Genomic DNA, 27,970 nt, shown 5'->3' with positions numbered 1-27,970 from the left:
TATTTTTAAGTTCACAAAAATTAAACATTCAGAACCCAAAAGAAATTAAATCAAGGCTTTTAAGACCGCCAAAAGATTTTTTTTTGAAGAAGTTGGTAATTTTTTCGGATTGTATTGTACATTTTAAAGAAATTTTTCTGAAAAATATGAAGGTATAATTGGAGAATACATTTATAGATTCTAGACAAAATTTTAAATTATAATTTCTATTTACTTTATAACATTCTGCGTAACCAATAGCGTCAACGATAGCGTCAACCAATTTCTAACCTCAACTTGCTAGATAGCTTATTTCCCATCTTTATAATGTAGATAATTGTAGTTCTAAGTCTTTATATTGCAGATCAAAGTTGTGACTAGTTCTAAGCTTTTCGTATGGATAATCATTGCAATAACTAGTTCTAGGCCTTCAGATCATTGCACTGACTAGTTTTAAGATTTAATATCGGAGGTCACAGCAGTGACTAGTTCTAAACCATTATAAGGAAGATCATTTCTGTGACTAGTTTTAAAAGATGACTGCACTGAGCAATACCTATGAATGTATTGAGAAATATATTGCTTAAATTAACTGACAATTAGGAAATTCAACAGTTTTTGCAATAATTTGCATTTCAACGTAGAGAAGGCTCCTTTTGGTTACAATAAATTTACGTATTAGAAATAATTTTTAAATTGTTTTTAAAAACAAGAATTCCTGCAATTCAAATTTGTCTCACCTGGGCAATTAAACGCTTACATGGTGTAGCGTTCCATTCAGAGATAGACGGAGGGATCACGAATTAAAATTGAAAGTGTTTTATTTGAATAAATGATTTAAACAAAGACTTATAGCGTGATTTCGATTTAAAAAAAACATTTATTGCACTATACGTTTAAATAAGAGGGACGAAGAGTTGAAATAAAAACGAATGAATTTTGTTGTGCAATATTTAATTTGTTGTTACTTCAGTTCCTTACTAAATGAAATTGATTTACCAGATATTCTGAATATTGAGTTAAACACTGTGAGTTATTACGACAAATAGTTAAAAATCGATTGTTATTTGGTACAACATTCCTTCACTTCAATACATGTCTGTATAAATCTATTAAGGGCAAGCGTGTATAAATCCCGACTGCCCAATGCCTAAAAATAGTAGCCAGAACCCAATTTCAACAAGTTTTCTTTCTTTTTTTAAAATATATTAAATTATTGGGTGTCACTCAACGTCCAATTTTTGACGCAAAGCATTATTATTAGACGCACTATAAATGTAAAATCTTAATTATCAGGTGATACTATACAGCTTTATTGTTTACTGAAACCGGTTTTCACTTGTTTGCATTGGTGTAATAATTAGTTGAGATACATAATATAAATTCAACGATTGGATAAATTAGACGATATACAAATGTAGAATACTATTATATCAGGTATTATATTATAATAATTACAGAACCAAATTATACGATGCACTGTACTTTTATACGCAGTACTTTTATATTTAAACATAGATGGAATGGGTTTTTATTCGGGAGATACACTTCCTATTAGTATTTATTTTTAACGTGTTGCATAACAATGTTAATCAATTGATACACGAACAAGCTTAAACTGTCACGTAAAAACAATAAAGCTGTATAGTATCACACGATAATTAAGATTTTACATAGAATCTTATAGAGCGTCTAATAATTTGGCCAGAAACTGTACATGTAGCAGAAAATGTTAATATAAATGTTTATTATTACCAAAGAGTATCGTATAAACAAGAAGTTCTTTTTATTGGAGTGATTATACTATTAAGAAATTACATTTATTTAAACGTTAGAATAGAAAAATCTATAAAAGTCACATCAAATTTTTCGATTATTTAAGTTACTTGAAGAGAATTCAAAAGAAAGACACTGAATATTAGATATCGTATTAAAAATCTTGTTGCTCCCCTAATAAATTGCTAATTTGGAAGAGTCCTCGTTAAATACGTTTCTGAATTCATATTTTATTTCATCAATAATGGTGAAATGTGCTTACAAAAGTGCAGTTTTTTACCATGTTATCCTTATCTATAATCAGACTATTAATTTCTTAATGTTTCTATTCAGAAGAGGAGAAATTCACTTAATGTAATCACCCATTAAAATAATACTAGCCAACCTATTCCCAACTTCAAAATGTAAGCTCTACTTAAGCTTTGTTAGCGTTATAGTGGGTCCATTGAGGAAAAAATATAGTCCAAACTACCAGAATATGGTTAAATTTACCGTGCTTCTGGCTCCATAGGAACACAAAAATTATTGGTAAATTTGAACTACAGTCCCTGGTCAAATTATTAGACGCAGTATTAGATCCTATGTAAAATCTTAACTATCAGGTGATACTATACAGCTTTATTGTTTCTGCTCTACTGAAAGCGGTTTCACTTGTTTACGTTCGTATATCAATTGATTAAATTAGACGATATATTATATAAATATATAATATTTATTATATCAGGTATTATATTAGTATATTATAATAATTAGACAAAATTATTAGACGCACTGTAGATTTTTAATAGTGTTTTGCACGAGTTTATATGCGATACTTTTATAATTAAAATACGTGTAATGGGTTTTTATGCAGGAGATTTTTTTATATACTTCCTATAAATAAGAACTCTCAAATAAGAACTCCTCCAGACTTCCCTCCGGACCTGTGGCGGTGACTATGGTAACGAGGTATGACTATTTCAAGTAGGGATGCGGGGTCACTATTTTGGATTGGTTTTGGGCTCTTGTCGGCGAGAGATAGGGAATCTCTTTCTCCTTTCCATTGTGTTAGTCCTAGAGTGAAGCCACCCTCTTTAAAATGCGCCATTCTTGTTTCCATAGCACCAGGCAACCTCAGACTTTGTGGCGGGAGGATTTCTCAGCTTAGACAGACTATATTTGTATTTATTTTCAAGGTATTGCACTACAATGTTAACCAATTGATACACGAGCGTAAACAAGTGCTAACCGGTTTCAGCCGCTTACAAACAATAAAGCTAGCTGTATGGTATCAGCTGATAATTAAGATTTCGCATGAAATCTTATAATACGTCTAATAATTTGACCAGGGACTGTAAAAGCTTTGGTAATGAATTTCGTAAAATTAACAATAAAATATGGTTTTATAATATGCGATAAAATTTGGAAATTTATCAGGATACCTTAGAGCCAGACTATTAATTCGTTTTATATTCTATTAATTCGTATTATTATTCGTAAGACTATTAATTCGTATTATAGGCGTAAGAACTATTAATTCAGTTAAGTTTACTTTTCTGTTTCGTATTTTTTACTAAATGTGTGGTAATAAAAACTCCAATTTTGAAAACCAGAATTTCTGGTAAATCGTTACCTTATGAACGAAAAAATAATTACTAAAATGGTTTAAATAAAGTATATACTTTTTTAAACCTGAATTATGTTGTTTTTTTTCTTACCAAAAATGTCATTATCATACAGTACGGTAATTTTACCAGAATTTTAACTATAAAAATGTAGAACAGCCTCGTCTTTCGAGATGAGTAAATTTTGGAGGAATCACTTATAATTCTAACTGTCTAATTATTATAAGCACTGTTTCGAAATGCTATTATTTCAACCATTATCCTTTTTCTGAAAGATTCTGAATTATTACTGAAATTTAAGTGTGAAAATTAAATATTGCAATAAAATTACACTGAAATAAAGACTATTTCTGAACAGAAAAAATATCTGTACAAAAAAAAAAATAATAATAATGTACAATTAATGTCAAAGAATATTTAAAACATAAAAAATATAATAAAGTTACGTTTAAAAAATGCGATTTGTAAACAAAAAAAAAGGAACTAAAGTGATCCAAGTTAGGCACATATAAGTGTGATTTTTTCTCTTAATTCTAAGGAGCATTAATAGTAAAACACTCCCTGGATTGGGATTGCTATTAAAGTCGTTCATTACTTGTTCTTCATACATATTTTATCATTCACGAAACTAAAATGCTTAATTAAGAACAAAATACATTTAATAATTAAATTTACAGAAAATAATTGCGAGAATTGACTTTTATATTAAATACTGAACCACAAAATAGCTATTAATCATTACATTTAAATCCCATCTCCATATAAATATGAAGGTTTGAGTAAAATATAACCACACTTTTTTCAAATGGTGACATCAAATTGTAATGTTTCCATTTTATTAAGTTACGGAATTTCTACTAGGTAAGAACACAAAACAACGAAAGACCTACATATAAATCATGTTTTTTTATGACAGCCGCACATATATGTATATAAATATATATATATATGTATTTNTATATATATATATATAGCCCAATAAAATGGATTGCTGAGGACCTAGCATAAAATCGAATTTTCATTGAAGAAATTTAGAAGACACTCATTAGATTTGAATTAAATAATGACTTTTGAAAGTATTGAGAGACTGGTAATTCTCGAGTACTATTGACTACATAGTGGAAGATTAAGCGGTATAATAGATAAGGCGTGATACAAGAAATGCAAATTTGTGCCTTCATAAATTAAAATTAATTTTAAGGTTTCAAGGGGCACTTTCTTGGGAATGACAACTTCTGGTTGGGACGTTTTTCAAGAGATTTAAAGAAAAAAGTTTGCAAATTTTTTTTTTTAACTAGTACCAGAGATTTATCTGAAAATGGCCGATCTACTCATCTTTTTAAATACTTTATTTCTACGAGATGCCTACTGATAATTGAATTTGAATGCCATCAGTGCCTTTAAAATATGGAATATAATTTCCTATTCAAGATGCTTTGTAGAAAAGGTAATTTATGTATTCAAGATTACCTATTTCAAGCTAAATGTCAATTCTTTAATATAAGGATTCTTTAAGAATGTATTTTTTTTTGCTAGGTTGCTCATTCGAGCCTGGTGTCTTCAGGAGAAAGAAAAAAAAAAAGAAAAGAAATTAAAGCACTTTATCGTAATTTTCTATTCATGCGTTAACAGATAGACTATCAGGATATTGATCTAAAAATTAGAAAGACTTCCTTTTTACAAACCGTCTCTGGCAATTGGCTGAAGCTTTAGCTTTATCTAATTGCCAGAGACAAATTTGACTAAAGTTAGGACAAATATTGCTAAAGCTATGGAGACAGCAAACAAAAACGAAAAAGCAATAGCTCATCAAAATATATACATTTTACACCAAAATGATTTTTTTTGTTTTGTTACAAAACTTGACCATTTGTCTTAAATCTCGCTAGAATAACTTTTAGAAGATTTTCTACCAGTAAATATTTCCTTAGCTATATGAGAAGATAATTCTGATTCGTACGATGATAAAAATTAAAAACAATGTATTTAGCAGATCGTTACTGAAAAATGTCAAAAATACTCGATCGCTACTAAATTCACTTGAAGAAAAAAGTATTCAATATTAACAAGATTTGGTTCTAAATAAATTATTCATAGTCGTTTCCTTTTCGTAAGAAAAAAAATTCTGTTATAAAAAAAAAAAAAACAAAAAAAACATAATGACTCTTTTTTTTTCTTCAATAGGCTTTTGAATTTTTGGGCGATTGAGATTCGCTTTGTAATTCTCCGATTCAAGTATAATTTTTTGCAGATTATTATTTTGTTGACTAGAGCAAGATTAGTGGATGGGATAAGCGAAATTGTAAATTTTCGAGAATAGGATATATCTGAGGGCCACCCTAGTATTGAAAAAAAAGAAGAAAAAACAAGGAAAGAAAAAGGTAAATAAATAAAAAAATTAAATAAAAAAATATTTTTAAGACAGAAGAAGAAAAAACTATAATAGAAAAAAAAATACATTTTTAAAATTTTTAAAAAGGACAGAAAACAAAACAAAAATACATAATCTTGTCACCAACTCACACGATTATTACTGCAGAATAGCGAAGTTTTATATTGTATTAATATAGCCAAATCAAAATATATCAATACTAGAGAGCATCAAAGAAGAAGAAACCGATTCAAAAATGAAATATATCAACCAAAAATGAAGAAAAATTGAAAATGGGATAAAATGGAACATATAAAATAAAATGGGGACATAAATAAAATGGGAAAATATAAAATAAGGAGAGAGAATAGACATCCATGTACTTGCTGACATGTCGCAAAAATGATCGATGGTTAATTTTTTTATAACTAGGTTACTAGATAACACAATATGAAATTAAAGCATAAATCTGGAGTAGTGAGATATATTTTTTAAGGCGTATCCTTACTGAAGTACAGAATCGCATTTGATTTGTCTGTTACATTGAATTGGTCCGTAACTAGATATGCGCAATGTAATTCTATATTATACTGGATAATACAAAATTTATAATTAATTAATAGGAATTTTAAATATGAAATTGTAATTATGATGATTTTTAGAGAAAATATTACCATTTATTGAAAAATGTTTAATTAAATATTACAAGATTTTTCAGCCATAGATTTGCACATAATAAAATAACAAAAAAAATCTGTAATAATTTTGAAATAAATTAATAAAACTAAATAAATCTTAATTATTCCTTGCAAATTTGTCTTTTCNATAATATTATATATATATATATATATATATATATGTATATACCTGAATATTAAGATTAGAAATTTCATTAGTGATTGGTTATTGAAAAACATTTTTATTTTATTTTAGTTTTGCATAATTAATGAGAGGATTGAAATTAGGAAATCCGATTCGAATCAATTTTTATGCCGTGATAGAAATAGTTAAGTACCACGATGACACGCTTCTCTCATCAGTTCAATCTTATTAATATAATCTAGTGAACATATTTCCTCTAAACCTTAAATATATGCGTTTTTCCAACTCTTTATTGTTATTGAGTGCTTCTTTATTTGATAAACGGTATCGTGATAATAATATCGGGGGAATTTCAAATTTGATGCCTGACAAAAGTGTACTTTGGAATTTAATAGTCTTAGATATTTGTTAAATACAGATACATGTGATTAAGACATTAGTTTAACAATGAGCAATCCTAGGAAATAAGCTGACACTTTCTTTTTCTTTTTTACCAATACTTCAAATAACTTCAAATGATTTATGAATTTTAAAAAAATTCATTACATACGAAACCTAAATGATAACTTCGTATTTTACAAAAACTTCCTAGTACAGGTAATATTTTGTTTTTGCCCAAGAAAAATGCCGTCTCTGTTATAAAAGAGAATCATTTTTAAAATCACTTAGTAGATGATACTACCATGCTTTAATGTAGGAATAATAATTTTCTCGAGTTGGAAATGTTTTAAAAAAAAACAATTGGCGAGTGTTTTTTTTTTTTTAGTGTCCAGTCTGTTACCAATGTTTAAAGTTAATAACAGAAGCTTAAGAAACAGCTTGTCATATATCTGTGAACCATATTTGAGCCAAAAATTTTACACTTGGTCGCAAAGAAATAAATCACATGTGTAAATTTATCCGGTTTGTTAATTTATTGATTAAAATATGACTTTTAATCAGTCATGATCTATTAAAACATGTGCAATTAGAATCAATGTTACCTACCAAAAATGATCAATTTTACTTTTAAAATGATTTCAGAAAAACTTCAACTCAAGATTCCTCAGATTGAATGTTGCCAACGAAAAAAATAAATAAACGTGATAGACAAAACTAGAAAAACAACTGTAGCCGAAGGATGCAAATCAAGCAACCGATTCCAAGCGCAGTTGGTGAGGTACTCATGCTTGCAACTCACTCTTGTTTGAGGGCTTTTAACTTTTTGTGAAAGAACTTATATAATTTAACGGATAATTCGAAATATATGAACTTTTAAAAGTTTATTCCCTTTGTTTCGGAGATAATGAAGCCGAATTCGAAAAGGGTATGTTTCTGTGTCAAAAACATATTCCTCCACGCTTACAGTTAACTGTTACATATTTTAGAATGTATCTTTGAGATAACGTCATAACACATTGTAAAACGAAAATCCGATACACCGTTTGGAAGTTATTGTTACGGTGGTGTACAGACACAACTACTACTATTAATTATAACCAGTGATCGTTTATTTTATGCATATATTGTCGAATTAATTTACATACCTCAACTATTTAAAATACTTAAATTGACAAAGCTTTAATCAAATACAAATTTATATAACAAATTAAACTAATTAAAAGGCTTTGATTAGCAACAAATAAACTAATTGGCATGGAGAGAACTTACCCATACTGATGTTCATATTGGAAGTTGGTGAACCTCAAAATGACTCGGTTCTACTCTCTCTACTCTTACTGCTACTACTGTTTTTGTTGATCTTTTATACTAAACTTTTTGCAAGATAAAACTATTGCTAAATTCTGGAAAGGTCACACAAGAGATCAAACTTGGACTATAGACTTCTGATTAACCCTTTCCGACACGTATTTCTTAACTTTAATCAAGAGAGTTTATTTGTATTTGCTTAAGTTCTATGTACTAATGGAAGTTTCCACAGTATTTTAAATCTAATCAATTATTTTGCAATTTACGATAAATCTATTTTAAATGTTTTATTGTGATTCTGAATTAAGTGACGATAAGCGTCACATTATAAAGGTGATCCTATTTTTCCCCGACTGTACATATATATTAGATCAGCCTGTAATAAGTTTTAATATATCTCAACTCTTAAAATAGGGCAATTACTTTAAACCAATTTTAATTCAACTTCAATATACCTAATAATTTTACGGAAATCAGTTTTTCAAGCTTAATGGAAAAGTTCTGTAAATCTACATTATTAGTGTATAACTGTATCGTTATAGAGTGCTTTTATGGGCAGATACCGTTTATACCGTCAAATCTACAGAAATACCATTTTTTTTACTGTCAAATGTTAAAATCACTATTACAGGTGGACCCCGCTCTAAAGATTGTGGCGCGATATTATGTGATTCGAATCAGACTAGTGTCGTTTCCAATCAAGATAGACTCATTAGAAATGTGACCAAATATAAAAATCTTAATTACTCAGAACACACGTTTTGTTCTATATTAGTAAGGTTGTCGAATGACCTAACCATTATCATCTTTCAGAATAACAACTTTCCTATTTGTCATCAATGTCTTATTTTGCTCTTTCAGAGCAGTTTTAATTTAATGTTTAAGTAGTGCTCGATAAGCAGCAAGTATAGCAGCGCGATATTAGTAATTTATTTGTAATTTCATATTTGTTTTTCAATGTGATTGAAGTGCCAAAAAAGGAGCGTCTTAAATAGCATATTAATAAGTTTTTGAAACTCAGTATAGAAATACCATGCTGCAATATTGACTATATTATGGTATCCGCCAAACATGTTGAAACCAAGATGATCTTAACTTCGCGTAACTATTTTAAGTCCACATTTAGACCTCTAACTATGAAATTGTAAAAAAAATAATAATAATTTTATTACATTTATTAATACGTAATAAAATAATAATACTAATAAGGTGGCCTTAAATAATAATACTAATCTGAGTGACGTCACGATAGGAACGTTATTCTGATGGTTCTCACCCATTGAGAATAGTTCATTCCATTGATAACATCAAAATATTGAGCTCAGCATTCTCGACTTTTAAAATATATTAAAAGTTCATAACTCTGGAAATAATCAACCGATTTCGCTCAAATTTATATTTCCTTATTTAAAATTACCTAGTTATAAATGATGCAAAAATTCGAAGACAATAAAATATTTCCCTTATTAAATAAAAAGATCCATAATAGCTCAGTGTTTAAGACTGTCATTAAGAAATCGATTAACAGTGACGGCTTGAAACACACACAGCTTCAGATCAATGAGTACCAGCTTGTCTGGGAAGTATAAGGTAGCCTGTGAGCAATGCTGATCACATAACCAAAAAGCATGACGTAGGTCACAAAATTGTTGGGCTCTAACTTCCATGATCCCCAAGGTAATCCCCTGTTGAGGTAAAGCTTTTTTTTAAAAAAAAAAATAATAATAAAATGATAAAATTTAAGCTTTATTTTTTAAGAAATTATCTATTGTTTCTTATATTTTGAGAATCATTCATCAGAAGTATATTTATTCAGAAAAAGTAGAGTTTTGTGCGTGATTTCTAACCATGAAATCTAGTCACTTAAAATTTCCACTATTTAATTAGCACATATAAGATTAGACCCTCGGAATACCAAGATTGAGTTTCGTTTTCTGGGTCACTCTAAAATTGTGTTAAATAAAAAAAATGTCACCCTGAACAGCTTTTGACGCGCACTGTACAAAACTTGGTGTATAGTTGTCGCCATTTTGGTGCTGAAATAAATACATTTTTAGAAACAGAACCATAGTTATCGTGTAAAAAAGTTATATAAAATTGACAAAAAAAAACCTATTGTTTAAAAGAACTCGTTCACATATATAATTAGAAATGTATTTGTTAAATAAATAAAATGATAACTGCAAAAAAGTAAAAAAAATTAGACTACGTGCACTATAAAAAGTTTTAGTTTACCTCACAACTCAAAAAGAATCAAGTTTTGAGAAAAGTGGGTTTAAAGTTTGCATTGCTTAGCAAAATGTATAAGAAATGCTTTAGTTTGCTTAAACGAAAATTACCTTCAAGCTGAAGTATGAGTTGTGCTAGCATTGTGGCAGAAAGAATGTGTATTTTCATGTTTGCACCAGTTTTTAGTCCAAAACGCGTGTTTTTTGAGTTATGCCACTATTGCAGCCCATGAGCGAATTCTTAGCTGTTATTCTTAGTACTTTTAATTCGATTACGGTCATCTATCCTTGACTATATCGCCCTCTTACCTACTAATGCTTATTACATTACAAAAAAAATCATGCAAAGTAAAATAGTTTTCTGGTGAAATCACCGAATTACAAAGGCATTGACATCGCAGAAATCATATGGGAATTAACAACTGAGTCTCCGTGACTGACGTTTTGACTTTCAAAGGATGCAATAAACTGACAACATGGTTTCTCAATGATCCAGTGAAGTATGTTTGTGACTATCGAGTCACAAAAGTTACAAAAAAATAGTCATGGAGATATTTTTTTTGTACTGGTATGTGATAGCACTGGCCACAGAGTAACATTAAATTCATATTATGACCTGCTTGGGACAGTTCAAAATGGCGACACCAGTGACTGTGACTGTTGTGATCGTGACTGTTGATTTATTACGACGTCACTGAGGCAATGTGCGATATCTGGGAAAATACAAAGAAAGAAAAAAAGGAAAGAAATGAAAAAGAAATATAAAATTATAAGAATAATTAAAATTTAAAAAAAAGAGTATTATTACTTTAAATTAGAAAATAAAACAATGTGAAGATAGAATCTCGTCCTCGCAAAAATCAGCAAAAATAGTGTGCTCTAATATTTTATTTATTTAAGAAATTTTTTAACACACCAAAAGTAATGAATATTCTAGGTGCAAAATATTCTGAATATTTTACACTTTTTGGCGTTGAGGTAAACTAAAGTTTTTTCAGAGTTACAATTTTTATTTACTTTTTCCCTTTTTTGATTACTTATTCTTACCTTTGTTCGTTTTTCTAACCACATATATTTTCGGGTGATTTAAAATCAATATAATGACTTCATTGCAAAAACATTTCGTTTAAGAAACAAGAATATTTTCAGTAGTATATAAGCTGTTATTCTTTCAAACAATTCTTTTTTTTTAATCAATTTTGGATAATTTTTTGCACGATAATTACAATTTTGTTCTTAAAAATGTAGTTCGTTTATTTCAACGCCTAAAATAACGACAACTATACACCAAATTTTTTCAATGTTTCTCCGTAATTTTTCATGTTTTCATTTTTTATTTTTATTTTTACTTTATACAGTGTAAATTAACAATGTTCTTTTTACTACTGCCTCAATTTTCATTATACAGTTACAATAAAATTTATAATTCCAGAATGTTAAGATACACATTAGAGTCAGTAAAGTTATTTTTACGATTGAATGTAAAGCAAGAATTATTAATTTAGGATACATATATGTATATAAAATCTTTTTAAATAAATATGGTTTGTTTTTTAAACATGCACACACAGCATAGATTATTAATATAAAATTAAACTTGGCTTGACAAAACGGAAGTGGGTGGAAATTAAAAATTATTTAATATAATTGACACATTTATGTAAATCATCTTATGAGACAACTAAAAATTTGCTTTCTTTAAATAAAATCTTTTGCTTTTGCATACCTTTTTATAATTTTATCATCGTGAGTGACGAAGTTAAACTTAACCTTCTCTGCTCGATTGTAAACAAAAAATATCGACCATATGACGTACGCAGCATTGGGAAAAATAAGTTCATGAATGAAGCTCATCTGAGCTTGTGTAAGCTTTTATCAATTGTTGGTGTTCAGATTTAACTACACCCTTTAAAGTATATATGAAAGCTCAATCCGACATTAACTTGAGATTTTTTTTCTGCACCAAATTTTGATAAGTATTGCACCTCAGTTTTTACCGTGTATATGAAATAATACAAAATTGTAAATAATTTACTTAAAAATTGTAAATAATTATTAGTCATAAAATTAAATACTCACATCCTCGTAGTGCCTTTTTCTCTTCCACCAGGTCTGCCCCCTGTTACACCAAGAAGAATTGGGCATCCATATCAAAATCGAACACCACCAAAAAGAAAAAAACCAAGAACTTCTTTTACAAGAATGCAAATTTGTGAACTGGAAAAGAGATTTCATAAACAAAAATATTTAGCGTCCGCTGAAAGAGCAGCATTGGCCAAGCAACTCAAAATGACAGATGCACAAGTCAAAACGTGGTTTCAAAATCGAAGAACAAAATGGCGGTAAGATTTAACCTCACATTATTATGATTTAATAACTCATCAAACACGGCAATTTACTGTAACTATCACAGAAATCTAACCTTATTCAATAAAACGGTGATTTTTAATTGAATTAAATGTTAATGAAAATCATTAATACTAATCTTATTGGCCTTCTTGAATGATTATTTCTCTGATTTTAACAATTGTATGAAATTGTATGTATGTAAAAATGTATTTTGATTTTCAAAATATCATTTTCCTGGCTTGTCATCAGTGATATTTTCAGCAATTACTTGATTTAAAAGTATCTATGCATATCTAATTTTTAACTGTTAAAAGCATTTTTGAGAGTATGATTTCCAAATTATTCTTTAAAATTAAGTTTTTGAGTCACTAATCTGTATGTAACATGAAAATATGTCATTTTTCTGGCCCTCTGTTCTCTAAATCATCATTCTATTCCTTGTATATAATAACAAATAGTGAAAATGTGAGGCCTAGAAGTGGATGAACATGGAAGTAAAAGTAGTAAAATTTAAAAAAAAATTCATTATCCTGGCACCTGAATGCCAGACAATAATTACATACTACATAATGTTTGTAGATTTTACTGCTTTCTATAAGATATTAATTAGAGTTAATAAATGAATATTTCTCCTCAAAAAAATAAGCTGTTTCGAATATTTTATATTTAAACTTTTCTCCAGATGTCTTATTTTCTGAGAATTATCCCAAATATATGATTCACAAAAAGCATAAAATTGCAAAAAAAGGATATCAATAAATACTTGCCTAACTAATATTAATAGTTGAAAGAAAGTAAATTATATTCTTTGAACTTTACAGTCATTTTGATGTTCATTTTAACATTGATGTAATAGTATTAAAAAATTGCCACATGGTGAATTATAATTTCCAATATCTCACATATATTACTTTAAGTATCAAATTTTATTCTTGTTTGTTTATTATTCTTATTCGTTATTCTATTTTTACTTATTATTCCGTTCTTATTTATTATTCTAATCTTAATTATTATCCTATTCTTATTCATAATTCTTTACTTTTTACGTTATTCTTTTACATTTTCCATTCTTATTTATTTTTCTCTGATTCGTTGAATTTTTTATAATATTCTGTTTGAACTGTATACAATCTTAATTTCAGTAAGATACTTCCCAGATACCAGATTTGAACAAAAAAGCGACAGTCACCGAGACTCATTTGTGATATCACATGCGACTTCTGCGACGGTTTTTGTAATTGGACTACGTCCTTTGAGGACGTCCTATTTTTACGTCATTCAGACGTCAACATAAGACCACAATGAAACTTTTAACTGCCACGGTGACGTCACTGTGTGACAAGAATGCGACACATTCATGTCTCAGCTGAGTCGCTCGGTGACCCTACTAAGACGCAAATGTCACAATTTCGTCACGTCATGACTTGTTGAGTTGTATAAGCCACATCTTCGTCACATGGTGACCCAGTTCAGACTTCAATATGTCACATCTTTGTCTCCCGGGGCCCCTGTTGAGGCGAAAATATGTCACAGTTTCATCACACCGTGACCATGTTAAGACTTGAATAGATCACATCTTTGTCACATGATGAAGTCACTGCGACGACTAAATGTCTCAATGCGGTCTCATATTGACGTTTAAGTGACGTCAGAAATGATGTTATTAAAGGTGGACATAGTAACCTCCAAAAACCGTCTCAGCGACGTCACAGAGTTCACATCACAAATGAGTCTCCGTGACTGTCGCAACCTGGTAAAGGTGTGATCTGGGCGACAATATTTTGGTCGATTACCGAATGTTCGGCTAACAATAAGTCGTTCAATTTAAACCTTGTAATAATACCTCAGCTAATTCATAATGCTAACAAATTTTATTTTTTAATTTTTTTTAAACTTAACAATAATATCCATGATTTAAATTTTGAAATATTTTATCCAAAAAAAAAAAAAAACAACTTTGAATGATTTCATATAATCCATTCTCACTCTTAGTGATATTCACTAACTTTTGAGATTAAATTGGTGGTTGGTTATCTGTAATAATATTTTTTTTTAAAGATGCTTTTAGACAAAATAATTTGAACAGCTTTTTTATTTTATTTGTAAATTAAAACATTTTGCACGCAATTTTTGTAGAAGAGTATAATTTACTTTTCAAATTTATTATTAAAATGAAAGATTATATACAGCATTATATATTAAATTGCCTTTGGCTATATAATCAATGTTATTTTCTCTGTTCTTAAATCTATCAGAAAAATAATAATACTTTTTTTGAAAATCTTTCCCTAATTCTCCTAGCGTCAAACGTTTTAATTTTAATTGAATCAATTTAATTGAATTTAATTGAAAATTTAACTAGCACTCATTTCTTATATTTTCATGAATATCACACTTTTATTAAAATCAAAGGCTTATTAAGTTTAGATTCATTTATAAAATTAAGATAATTTAATTAAAGCAAAAATTTATTTGTATTTAATATTAAAAGCAAAATGATGTAATATGTTTTAAAATATTTAAAATTTCTTACTATTTTATGCGCATATAATTTAATTACTCTATTATTTAAAATATATCAACCGAATTGATTGCAAATGTAAATGCTAGTAATCATCGAACTATTCGGTCTTATTTTATTACAAAAAGCCAAACTAAATATTCGGATTTTGAGCCGCATATTCGGTGCAAACTTAAGTTTTAAATTTTAATTTTAAAAGCATTTTGTCCCAACTTGAACACATTTTAAGAATTATTGTATAGAGTTTAATCCCTAAACTAAGTTTTTTATGTTTAATTATTTTAAATGTTGCTACACATATTTATTACTGAAATGANATATATTTATATATAATTTCTTAACTGTTAATCAATTGATTAATTCATCAAAAAAGGAGCCCTAAATATTGTAGAAATGTGCAAATAAATTAATTATTTTACAAGCTCAAGCAATATAAATTAGAAAATAAAAGCCATGTGTATAACAGTGTTTGTAATAGTTGTTGATAAGAATGTATTATTATAAAAATGAAGGGAACACTGAAAAAATGTGATTCCAATAAAATAACGTTGACTTAGCAATTGAAAATAAAGCCTCGAAAAGTATTTAAAAAGAACCTTTTAACAACAAAATAACTTCAGCTTAATAAAAATCAAAGGTGAATAAAAATCCTTGACTTAATAAGTACCATATCATAATCTCTATATCGTCAAGAGAAGAAAATAAGAACTCATCACTTTTATATGCTATAATTTCTTACTTGCATCATCGAACATTAACTATTAATTCAGAATAAAACGGAATTGGTTAAGTTGAATAATCATTCTTGGTTATCGAAATCACCACCAAGGAAGCTCACCACAATTTTTAAAGCTTTGGCTACGCTCTTTTTACCAAATAATTGAACTTTATGCAATAAATTAAACTACAACTTAAAACATTTAATAGCTGGTGAAAACATAGAGCGTTTAACATATAAAACTTGCTAAAAAAGCTTTTCCGTAGTAAAAAGCAGTAGTAAGTGTAGTAAAAAGAATTTTTCTGTAGTAAAATTCTTTTTTCAATTCTGTGTAGTGCAAACATAATCAATTGTTGACAAATATACTCAAAATCGAATAAAGCGTTTCATTTAAAATTAAAAGATTATAAAACGATTTCAAAAATGCTTTGTTTACAGACTTGCTCACATAGAAATATTGTTTTCACCCTCAGTAATAATATTTTTGAATACAATGAATCATATCAGGACCGTTAGTGGATATTAAAGTTATGTAAAATTTAAAATGTCTAAAGAAATTGCAAAATCTTAAAGAAAATGTAGGCATCTATTTTATAAACAAATGGAAAACTATTTTAAACTATTCAAAAAAAAATCCAAGTTCTTTCTTCAATTAAATAATATGAAATAAATTTATTTAAACATTGTTTGATATTTGGACAAGTTATGTTTAACATTTAAAATCTTTTTTCTGACACAGTGAGCTTTAGAGAATAGAGTAATATTCTATAGAAGCATTTTTTTCAAACGAATACATTTACGAAAAAAAATTTTTTTTTAAGTCATGCATGAGCGTTTTAGGAAATATTTAAGCAGGTCACACTTTTGAATGTAATCATTGTGACCATTTGCGACTCTATTATGATTAACGTATTTAACTGTAAGATATTAATCACAAAAAAGTATTGACAAGACTTGTAAATAATGTAAATGACTGTTCTGTGTAGAGTGGAATCATAACTTAAGCGAGACAAGTTGCTTAAAAGTATACACGTGACTTCAATGAAACAAATTCATTAAAAAGTAAACATGAGAACACCAGTCGTAAAAAATACTTCTGGAGCTTTAGTAAGACAAGACTTGAAATTTTTACCACGTGACTTTCAGGGGATCAAAGTTGCAACAAAGTGGCACCAAATTTTCCAAGTGGCTTTAGTCTCAGTAAAATAGTTTTGTGACTACTAAGTGACAAAAGTCACAATAAATAGTTATGAAGACTTTTACGTGATATCATAAGACAAAGTAACATCAAAGTCACATTATAACCTCCTTGAGACAATTCAAAGCGACCACACCTGTGACTGCTGGAACAGTTTTTGACTTTATTATGACGCCACTGTGACAATCTGTGCTACGTGAGTTGCTTATACATATATAACTATAATTTCCTTTTTCCTGTTTTTTTTTCTTTTCTTTTTTTTCTTCTTTTTTGGAGAAAAGCTGCTTTTAAGCTAACGAGGAAATGAATTTAGACTGAAAGTCATTTGGTATTTATAATTCTTTAAATGTTTTTTTTTTTAAATCAAATTTTAGACACCAATACATACTCAGAAAAATAACTGTTCTGGCAATTCAACAATCTTTGAGCAACTTTTCAGTATTTTCGGGAATCATGTCAACTCTAAATCCCGTGATATTTAACGAAATGCGAACTCTCAAATATATTAGTTTATTAGTTAATAAGCAGCTGTATAATAAAAAAATTTTACGCCTAACATAATTAGAAAACTAAGATTCAGTTTACAGTTGGAAGAAAAATACTATTAGTTCATGAAAAACATTTATCTCTCTGTTTAAATCAATAATTTAGCTGTCTCTAAATATCGTTAAAATGATTTTGCAAATAAAATTTCATCACGCATTTGCACAAAACAAGATGATTAATACAAAATTTTACGTCGAAACTTTAAAATTTGTTTTAGCGCATAAAAACAGACAAAATTATTTCTACAATTGAATTCCAAAATCTCGATTTCATTTTAGATACATTCCCAAGGCAAACCTTCAAAAATACGACTCTTATTTTTAGGGTCATTGCAAATTCAGAGTCACAAAAAAATGTTTAAGCGAGAAAATAACAGAAAAATCCAACTAATGACGTGAAACAGAAAACATCGAAATTACTTTAATTGCCTATTGAAACTTGGAAGTGTTTTCAATAATCAATTTTATATTTTCATTTTTCCGACAATTAATCAGTCTTTTAATCCTGCCTTCTTCACAGTTGTGACTTTGTTTAGTGTTTTTGTTATTTTCCTTGCTAAAATACATTGTTGCGATGTCTAATGTGCATATCTTTTTAATTGTTGTCAATTTTTACGCATTTTTAAATCATTTTGCATTTGTTTAACATAATTTTTATAAGAAAGGTTAAACACAAGAGAAATTTTTCAATATATAAAAGTAAGACTCAAAATTCGACTTTCAGGGGAAGGTTTCAGTATTTTGCAGTAGCTTTGCTATCGTCTTATACTTCATTTCAAATTGCTCAAAATAAAAAAGATGCATATTTTTCTTAAAAAAAATTTAAGATTTTGTTCGGGTAAAATTTGTTTTCCTAGGATGTTGTATGATAGGGAGCAAATGTATATATATATGTGTAAATGTATATATGTAAATATATATAAAGCCTTAAAAAACGGCAGAAATTACCTTTAAAATAGAAAGATATTCTCTTATCTAGGATCAAAAATTTTATACTGAAACATCATTTAATTCCTAAAATTTAGTAGAATATATAATTATATTAAATCATTTATATTAAGAAAAATTGAAATGTAATTTTCTTTAAAACTGCTAGTACTTCAAAACTATATATGTAATAAGGTAAAAAGATTATTGAAATACTTCAAGCTCCAGCTTTCTCTTAATGAGCTAATACTTCTAAAGATTTACTTTTTAAAAAAAAGAAAGAAGCTTAAAATGTAACATTAAAAAGAATGTACTTTCTTCTATTGACCAAATTCAATTGGGAAAGACCGAGGAGGAAAATTCTAAATTTGATTTGAGTTCTCTTTTTTGTTTTCAAAATTAAACTAATTGGGGTATTTACTGTAGTTGGCAATATCTTTTGATACATGTAAAATAAAAGTCGCCACCCAGTCAGAATTAAAAATGTATGGTACTTTAGATTGTCTATTAATTTTTTCTGACAAATTTATAACAATACACGTCAACAATTAGCAGTTTTCAAAATATAGTCATACAAGCAGTTTTCGGATTTTTGATAACTATTTTTTTTAAATTTTTCTTTGTGAAATTAATATTTTCCTTTCATCCAAATCAGATATCATCAGGTTAAACTGTAATAAAAACATGAAAATGGATGCTTTTAAATTGCTTATTCAAAACCACAAATCACACAATTTTAAAATCCATAGAAGTTCTATAAGTTATCAGGAGCTATAACGAGAAAGCATTCCTTTATTTTCTACCTTTTTTAAAAGGTATTGTGGTGTAAGAATGTGTGGGGTTGAATAATTTATCATCAAAAGTTTGCTTATTACGAAAAAGAAAATGAATGTATATCCAGAAAACGCGTATCAAATATTTGATCTAAATTCTCAGATAATATGAAGAAAGGTTTCTTGAATGAAAAGAAATGCAAAATCTATAAATAAAAAAAAAGAAGCAGAAAATTGCAAATATAGTCGAAATTCCGGGCTTAGTGATGACGAAAAAAGAAAGAAAGAAAGAAAGAGAGAGAAAAATTATGGATTTTAAGAAGCAGGATATTAGAGCAATCCTTCACCGATGATTTCTTTTCTTTTTATTTGCATCCATTGAAAATGACTTTGTTTCTTCTACTATCAAGAAAGAAACAATATTTTTGTTGTAATCCTACAAGAAGATTTCACAAAGAAACAATAGAAGCTTATTATGTTGTATCCCTATTGTTGTAGACTAGTGATGAATACTGCAAAAACATGATGTTGTTTCATTGATAACCGGGTTGAATGTTCGAAACAACATACAGCAATGAAATATAAGAGCTGTTTATTCAATAAGTTAATGAATTATATTGTTCCATAAATAAAAGTGTTTCAGTAGTTTAACTTATATAAGATAGTTCTCAAAAGGTGGGAGCAGAACACAAATCTAAACTTTAAACTCTGGCGACAATTCAGTTTAAATTTAATTTTCATTCAACATTTTAGAGTGCATTTCTAATCCTGTTAAGTGACAATAATTAACGTATATTACTGTCTTCTATTAATACCTCGGGACATTCATGATGTTAATTGAGTCAATGTGAAGCTATATATATTTCCCAGATGGCGGCTAACCTTCATATTTTGGGGCTCAGAAATCTGAATCCGTGAAAAAATGTATGTTTATTCAGAGAAAGTACGTATCTGTGTTTGACTTCGTAACTTAAATATCGTTGAAGATCCGATAATTAGATCAAAAGTTGATCATAGTAGTCCGGGTTTTTTTTCAGCATTCTGCAATTTAGCATCAAAGAATTAATATCAAAGAATTAAAAAATCATCAAGGAATCAAAAGTTTTCAAAAAATATTTTTTAAGAAAAATTCTTACCGAAAGGGCCAATTTTTTAAATTCATATTCTTAACATCTGGACGCCAATATTTTAAACTGATGTTTAAACATAAAAAAAAGAAAATTTGAGTGAACTAATTATTTCTTTCCGATTTACACAAAAGTGTTAGTAAAATATTTTAGTGTTTTATCACGGAGGTCAATAATTTGAACTATTGACAAACCTATACAAAACACTTAAACAGTTTTTATTTGTTTCTAATTGTTCACATACTTTGCGCAATGAAAAATATTTTGAGCCTAAACATATTTAAATATAAATAAAATTTATATTAAATCTAATGCAAACGGCTGATTAGAAACAATGGATAACATCCATAACAAAAGGACAAATTTTACTGCGCGTAAGTAATATTTACAACAATATGCCGTTTGATGAGAATTAACTCAACTCATGTAATGCCAACAGTTTTTCTTATTAATTTAATGTTTAAAATATTATGACAAATTCAATAACTATATTGATTTTATTTACGTAGAAAGTATATTGATTAAACAGTAAATATTCATTGCAAGTAACTATGAATAAAATTAAAAATTAGCTGTTGTCAATACTATTGTTTACACCTTAAAGTTTTTTCCTGATCATTGAATCACCATATTTGGGTTTGTTTGATGCAAATATGTTTTACTCTTTCTTTGTTTTCTTTTTTTTAAAATATTTGATCTTGGAAGATCTTGTTAAAAAGGTGTCGAGTTTTAAAAATGAGCAACATTTGACGCGTGAAAACTCTCTTACTCAGAAACTCTTACTCAGAACTTTAAAACTCTCGTTCTTAACAATTCAGCAATTTCTACTTTTTTACTTTTAATAATCATTTCGTGACGAAATCACGTCATCTTAGACAATTCACGTAATTATTTGACGAAACAGCATAATTGTGCGTCATTTTTTGGTATTTTTTATTTGATTTTTGAAATCATTTTTGTTTCATAACGGTATCACATAAATTTTACCTAGAAATGAAGAAAAAAAAATGCTGCCAATCATTTGAAAAAATGTACGAATAATTTTTAAACTACTAAAGCGATTAGATAGAAAAAGATAGCGAAATTCTACCCGCTATACTGATTGTAGGATTAGAGATAAAAAAAAATAAAGTATTCATAATTTAAGGAGTAAATATGGACTTTGAGGCTTACAAACGTAACATCAAATGCAAGAAACTTTTTAAAAACATAAGAGATTTGAAGGCAGATTTGAAACGATAATATGGCATTTAAAGAGCATTTAATTACGATTCCCTCGTAAAGATTCAACATCTTTCTAACCATCACTTATTTCTATCATTTTAAAACTGTGATGGATCGATGAGAATCATCTGTCAGTTCATTACATACACAGAATAATGATAAGTATTAAGAAATAATAATAAAAACTCAACAAGCATGAATTAAGAAAAAAAATATATATCTTACGTCATCACCGGTGCATGTCCTTCAGTTTTTGTTTCCTCTTGTGCTGATACAATCTCTTAAAGATGACAGAATCACTCATCTCTATATTTAAAGAAATAAGAAGATCACTCACTACTTTTTCGTGCTTTTTTGTTATATATATTCTCTATTATTCTATATCATTCTCTATTATATCATGGATTGTTAATTTGTTAATTACGAAGCTGCTATGTATGTCAGTGATTCCATATAAATTTCTTTTTAGTATTTTTGATTGTTAAGTTGCTATTTCCTGTTGTGCTTTTCATATGGTGATTTTTAGTATGTTACATATTATGTTATTTCGTGGTAATGGTTTCAGGTTTTCCCTGCTGTGTTGATCCTTTTAGTTCACTTACGAGGAAATAACTTATTTTATTTCATCTTAGGATACTTTTCTTCAAATATTCTTCCAGTTGTGATATTAGCAGCATAACTCAGTCAAACCTTGGAATTTTACGTTTTATACTTTTTTGCTTCAATTATCACCAATATTGCATTTGTTTCTCAAATTGTATTGTATGCATGGATAATTATAAATTTTCAAAAATGATAAAAATTAAAAAATAAAACTCACTATGGGTAGGCAAACACGTGGAGTTGAATATCATTTACGTTCAGATTAAAACTTTCGATGTATAGAAAGGAATTCGCTGTGAGGTTGGCAAGAGATGCATAATTAGTTAATAATTTACAAAGCAAATTACGTGCAATCATTATTTCCTTCTGCAATATACTAAAAAATATTTCTTATGGATTTTGGAACCACCACTTACAGTGTTCTGGATATAGTTAGATTGTAATTTTACATGGCAAATTACTTCTTCCCACTAACCTCTGAACAATTTTTTAAGTCTGAAGAAATTCCTAATTTCATTTTCTTTCTTCTTCCTCTTTTTTTTTAAAGTTAAAAAGAGGCTTTGCCTTGAATTTGCCATATTTATTGTATTTTGATCGGCATTACCCTTTGATCCTAAGACATTTATCTAACAGACTTCCACCAGTTTCAGGGAAGATTTTAAGATGATCAGTCGAGCATGTGAGTTCATGAAATACCTATCCGATCATCTTTTTTGATTGCAAATTAATGAAAACATATAAAACAATTTTTTTTAAAAATTAAATATATAAAGACAATTAGAAAATAATTATTAAATTTTTTTTCTTAAAAAATAGTAGGAGAAGTTTTTTTTAGTTTGCTGATGCATACAAAATGAAGTTGACCATGGCTAAATAAACAATAACATTGTGCAGCACAAAACTGTCTGTTTTTGTTTATAAATTTATTTTTAAAAAATAACATGAAAATAAAAAGCCTTGTTGAAGTCTGCTGAAAGTACTTAACATTCCTTACTCAGAGACATAAAACATACCGGTACAAAAATTTGTATTGATTTTGGAAGAAAAACTGAACATTGTCAACTATTGATAAACTATCCGTCGTCACGTCTGTTTTAAGAAGGGACGTCATTGTTTCATTGCATCCCCTCTATAAAACCAAGCAGTGAGGGAAAAGCAGTCTTACTTTGTAGTTACAAGGAAACATTCCTGGACAGTAGATTTATATAATCTTCTGTAGTGTAGAAACGGCCGTCAGAGCGTCAACGAAAAAGGAAGGTTAATCATGCTACAATGGTTGGAGCATGAATGTTATATCTCTGGAAACGTCCTGGTTTAAATACCACAAGCCTATTTTCGTCGGAAAATTGAAGTCATTAGCGGGGGGCTTATTTCTGCCTTAGTTAAAACTAGATCCAGATTTTTAGTTTTAAATGTGCCAAAGAGGAAGAGTGCAACAGCAAAATCGAAAAATTCACAATATCTCAAAGAGGTCAACAAACAGGTGTAGACGACTGGATACGGGAAATTCCAATGCGACTCGCTCGAAAGAGGGAAAGAGAACAAATTTCAAATCAGTTACCCGATATCACAGCATTATTATTAACAAAGAATTTATTATTTTAAGTAATTAGGAAAAGTGCATGACACTTGTGTTAAGTTCATATTAACTATTTTCATATGCACTACGGTTTTCTTAATAGAAATTAGCCTAAAATTAAAAATACAACACTAACTATTATTAAATATTTCTTATTTATATAATATTTGCATAATTAAATTCAGTAACATTTAGGTTTTGGCAAATATAATTTAATTTCTGCCTTTAATGCGCAAAATTTCGGCGATTGTGTTCTAAATTTTAGGGGTTGTTAATCGGTGTTTTTGACTGAAAATTTACATGCTCTCTCGGGAATGTTCTTGCCAGATCAAAATTTTTACGAAGCCCAGGTATGCCAGGCTATAAAGTTTTCGAGTCTTGATAAGATTGAGCAAACACATTCCCCTTTGCCTACGCTCGTTTGCTTGTCGTGAATAAAAGAAATAATTAATTTTGCAATGCTTTTCGATGATGAATGAGATAGAATCTGCCTTTTGTGTGTGTGTTTTTACATTAGGTAGAAAATTGTATGAACTGTTTATTAACTATTACTTTTGTTTCATAACTGAACTTGATTAATTTAAATTCCAAGGAATCATTATTAGTTAAGACACTTTCTTTCCAGTAAAGACATGAAAATTTTGAATATGCTTTTTATAATTTTTATTTAATTTTCTCAAATAAACTGATGGTGACTATTAAGATATAATCTTTTAAAACATGCAAAATGCAGGATTGTTATCCAATCACAATTTGAGATGAAAGGTATTCTGTATTTTTGGTTCTCCATTCACTTTTTCTGATAAAATAATGCCAATACAATTCTGCATTCAGTATGATAATTCAGTATTATACATTTGTCCGTTTTTTTATTAATATAATTGCTCCTGCATAATTTGCTTTGAAAACTTAATTTACCATCATCCAAATCGACTTTCAATAGTTAAAACTGTAATAAAATTAGAGCACTTAAAAACGCAGACAAATATATAGTTTTAAGCTAGGTAATTACTCAAAACTACAAATAGCATCATTTTAATGCTTTACATTTTCGAGAAAAAATTTATATAAGTATTTAATAACACTATTTTTCAAGATCTAAAAAAGCTGCATTTTTATTTGAAATTTTTTCTGTGTTGTGATTTTCCTTTATCATCAAAAGTTTGTTAATTGAAAATATAGCTTAATATCCGAGATTAATCTAAAATGTAACAAGCCTCTTAAAAGCTTAGAATAACTGTTAATGTTTAAAGAAAATAGATGATAAATCAGACTTACATAAGCATTTTTCCCTTTAAAAATATGAAATAATTCAGTATTACATTATTGTTTTTCCCTTTAAAAATAGGAGATAAATCAGTATTACATTATAGTTCCTTCCTTTCAAAATAGGAGGATAAATCAGTATTACATTATTGTTTTTCCCTTTAAAAATAGGAGATAAATCAGTATTACATTATTGTTTCTTCCTTTCAAATGGGTGGATAAATCAGTATTACATTATTGTTTTTCCCTTTAAAAAATGAGAGATAAATCATTATTAAATTATTGTTTTTCTCTTTAAAAACATAAGAGACAAATCAATATTACATTATTGTTTTTCTCTTTAAAAAAATAGGAAAGGATTGGAGATATTCCCAGCATTCAACAGGAGTCAAAGAAGGGGGAAGTGCTGCAGATTGCAAAAAGCCACAATTACATAAATGTGGGGGAAATTTAGAAGGAAGGAAAAACATAAAAAATAAAATAAAAGAGGGGAACTTGAAAGTTTACCGAATTTGCTGATGGGCTCATTTGTACCACTAATTTCAGTCGAGGTTGAATTTAGAGGAGGATGTGACGGGATAAATATAATAAAAACCTGTTAGAGGTTGCCCTGCGGGGGATCCGAAGCATGCAAGAAACCTTTTCATAGTGAAACCATCTTTGGCACTCTATCGCTTTATTTTAATTGATGACTGTGCGTCATTACTTCGCGCACAAAAAAAGTTTCAACCAATAAATATTGTGACACTTTTTAAACGTATCGAAATAAAAACCACAAATTCATTCTTTTGCATAGCATTTTATTTACAAATATTTGTGCAAATAACTTTATTTTTTTAAATTTAACAATTTTAACTTAACAACTTTTTTCTAAGCAATTTTATTTTTTATAAACTTAAAAAGATTTTATGGAAAACTAATTATTGCCACAAGTTTATGTAATTTGGTAAGAGAGTTTTTTTGATTTTTTTTTTGAATAATTTTCCTCATAGGTGGCATCAATCATGAAAAAAAAAAAGGTGTCATTTATTAAATATTTTCCACGCCTATCTCATACTGTTTTAGAACCATTCCTTAGTTTTTCAATAAGCTTTTATTCTCTGCATTTTTAACTGTTAGGAATTTAAAATGGAAAAAAGTGAAAACTCTGCATATAGGAATGATCACCTTTAATGAACACAAGTTTTAGATTTCTTGTCTAACAGAAGGCGTACAGTGCGCGAAATAAATACAATAACACCCAGAATAACTTTTGATCTAATGATCGGATTTTCACGCACTAGAACTCAATCTTAATGGTTGAAGGATCCGAGTTCAAACATTATAATTAACTAGTGCACATGATATTTTAAGCTACGAAACAGTCACATATTCATCTTTTCTTAGAATAAACATACCTTTTTTTCGACTGATTCGAATTTTTGAGCCTCAAAATATGGCGGGAGGGGNGGGGGGGGGGGGGGTAATCACTATCTGAAAGATATTTTGCAATGGCGTGGTCGGACGGACTTAGCGTTTTTCAACATATCTCGAGAACTTTTAAGAATATTAAAAAAAAATTTTTACGCGTAATTAGGAAATTTATTAATCCAAACATGGTCCAGGCGAAAAAAATAACTCTCCATAATTATTTATTATTGTTTATTATCTGTTACTATATTATTGAAATTTTATTTTATTTTTATTTATTTTTTTGTTTTTGAATTTTAAGGCATACAAATGTTTACATAATTTTGAAGAATGTTTTCCTAAATGGCAAAATACAAAATTTAAAATTTAATCTCTCCAGAACTATGCTACAGATTTCAATGAAAATTTGTAATTTTTTATATAAATTTAAATTTTTTAATTTATGTAATTTTTTCAGCTTATAAATTTTTCAACTATTTTTAATTAAAATAATAAATAATCGTTTAAAATTATTTTGATTTTGTATTTATCTTCGGATAAATAAATGTCATAATTATATGCAAAGTTTTTTCAATTCACTTGAGAAGTCCGAAAGTAAGGGTATTAAACCACTCTCTTGTCTTTTCCATCTTTTCCGAATTATTATTTTGAGGGTCGTGACGGTTTGCATTTCCTTAATACTTGAATGCTCAGGTTTTTAGTTGTTTAGTATGTTTTTCATATCATTTTATGATTGTGTAGAGAAATGTAATCTGTAGAAACATTGTGTAAAAGCACTTATTTTCTTTATTTATTTTTGTTGTTTATAAACCTTTTGTATCTTATTTGTAGAATACTATTAAATACTTAACGTTCACTAACTTATCTAAAAAATATTGTTTTCTTTGAAGATCATGCAAAGAAAAGTTTTAAGCAATTTTATTATTAAGAAATGTTTCTAAATATTTGATTTTTTAAAAATTCTTAGCTTGATTTTTAAAGCATTATTCTTTGTATTTAAAATCCTTTTTTCCTCCTTTTTTTTTAAAGGAAATTCTTATGACACAAAATGTTTTTACAGAAATTCTTTAGGCAAGCACTGTAAAAATTGAGAAATATTCTTTGTGGTTTTTGCATTTTGTTCAATTGAGTTTCGATTTATTGCAACCTATTACATATAAGGAATCTTATTTGTACACATATATACACATATAAGGTATATACACTTATATATATACACATATAAGGAATCTTTAAACGGGTCTTTTCATAGCAATTTTTT

At 28.1% G+C, this 27,970-nt stretch overlaps 1 protein-coding gene across 2 annotated transcripts in view; it reads left to right on the top strand.

Annotated features, from left to right (window-relative positions):
- LOC107451627 (T-cell leukemia homeobox protein 3) overlaps positions 1–27,970 on the top strand; it is an 89,047-nt gene that overhangs the window by 31,602 nt on the left and 29,475 nt on the right. Inside the window, exon 2 of one of the 2 annotated variants that reach the window (XM_071187678.1) lies at positions 12,580–12,811. In XM_071187678.1, the coding sequence (XP_071043779.1) occupies positions 12,580–12,811 (232 nt within the window). Of the gene's footprint in view, positions 1–12,558; positions 12,812–27,970 lie in introns of both variants that reach the window. The other variant, XM_016067783.3, reaches the window with a different exon arrangement.

This window comes from Parasteatoda tepidariorum, chromosome X1 (assembly GCF_043381705.1).
Source record: "Parasteatoda tepidariorum isolate YZ-2023 chromosome X1, CAS_Ptep_4.0, whole genome shotgun sequence".
In the NCBI taxonomy this organism is placed as follows: domain Eukaryota; kingdom Metazoa; phylum Arthropoda; class Arachnida; order Araneae; family Theridiidae; genus Parasteatoda; species Parasteatoda tepidariorum.
Note: the sequence above shows the minus strand (reverse complement) of the source record. Positions and strands in the feature narration are given on the sequence as shown.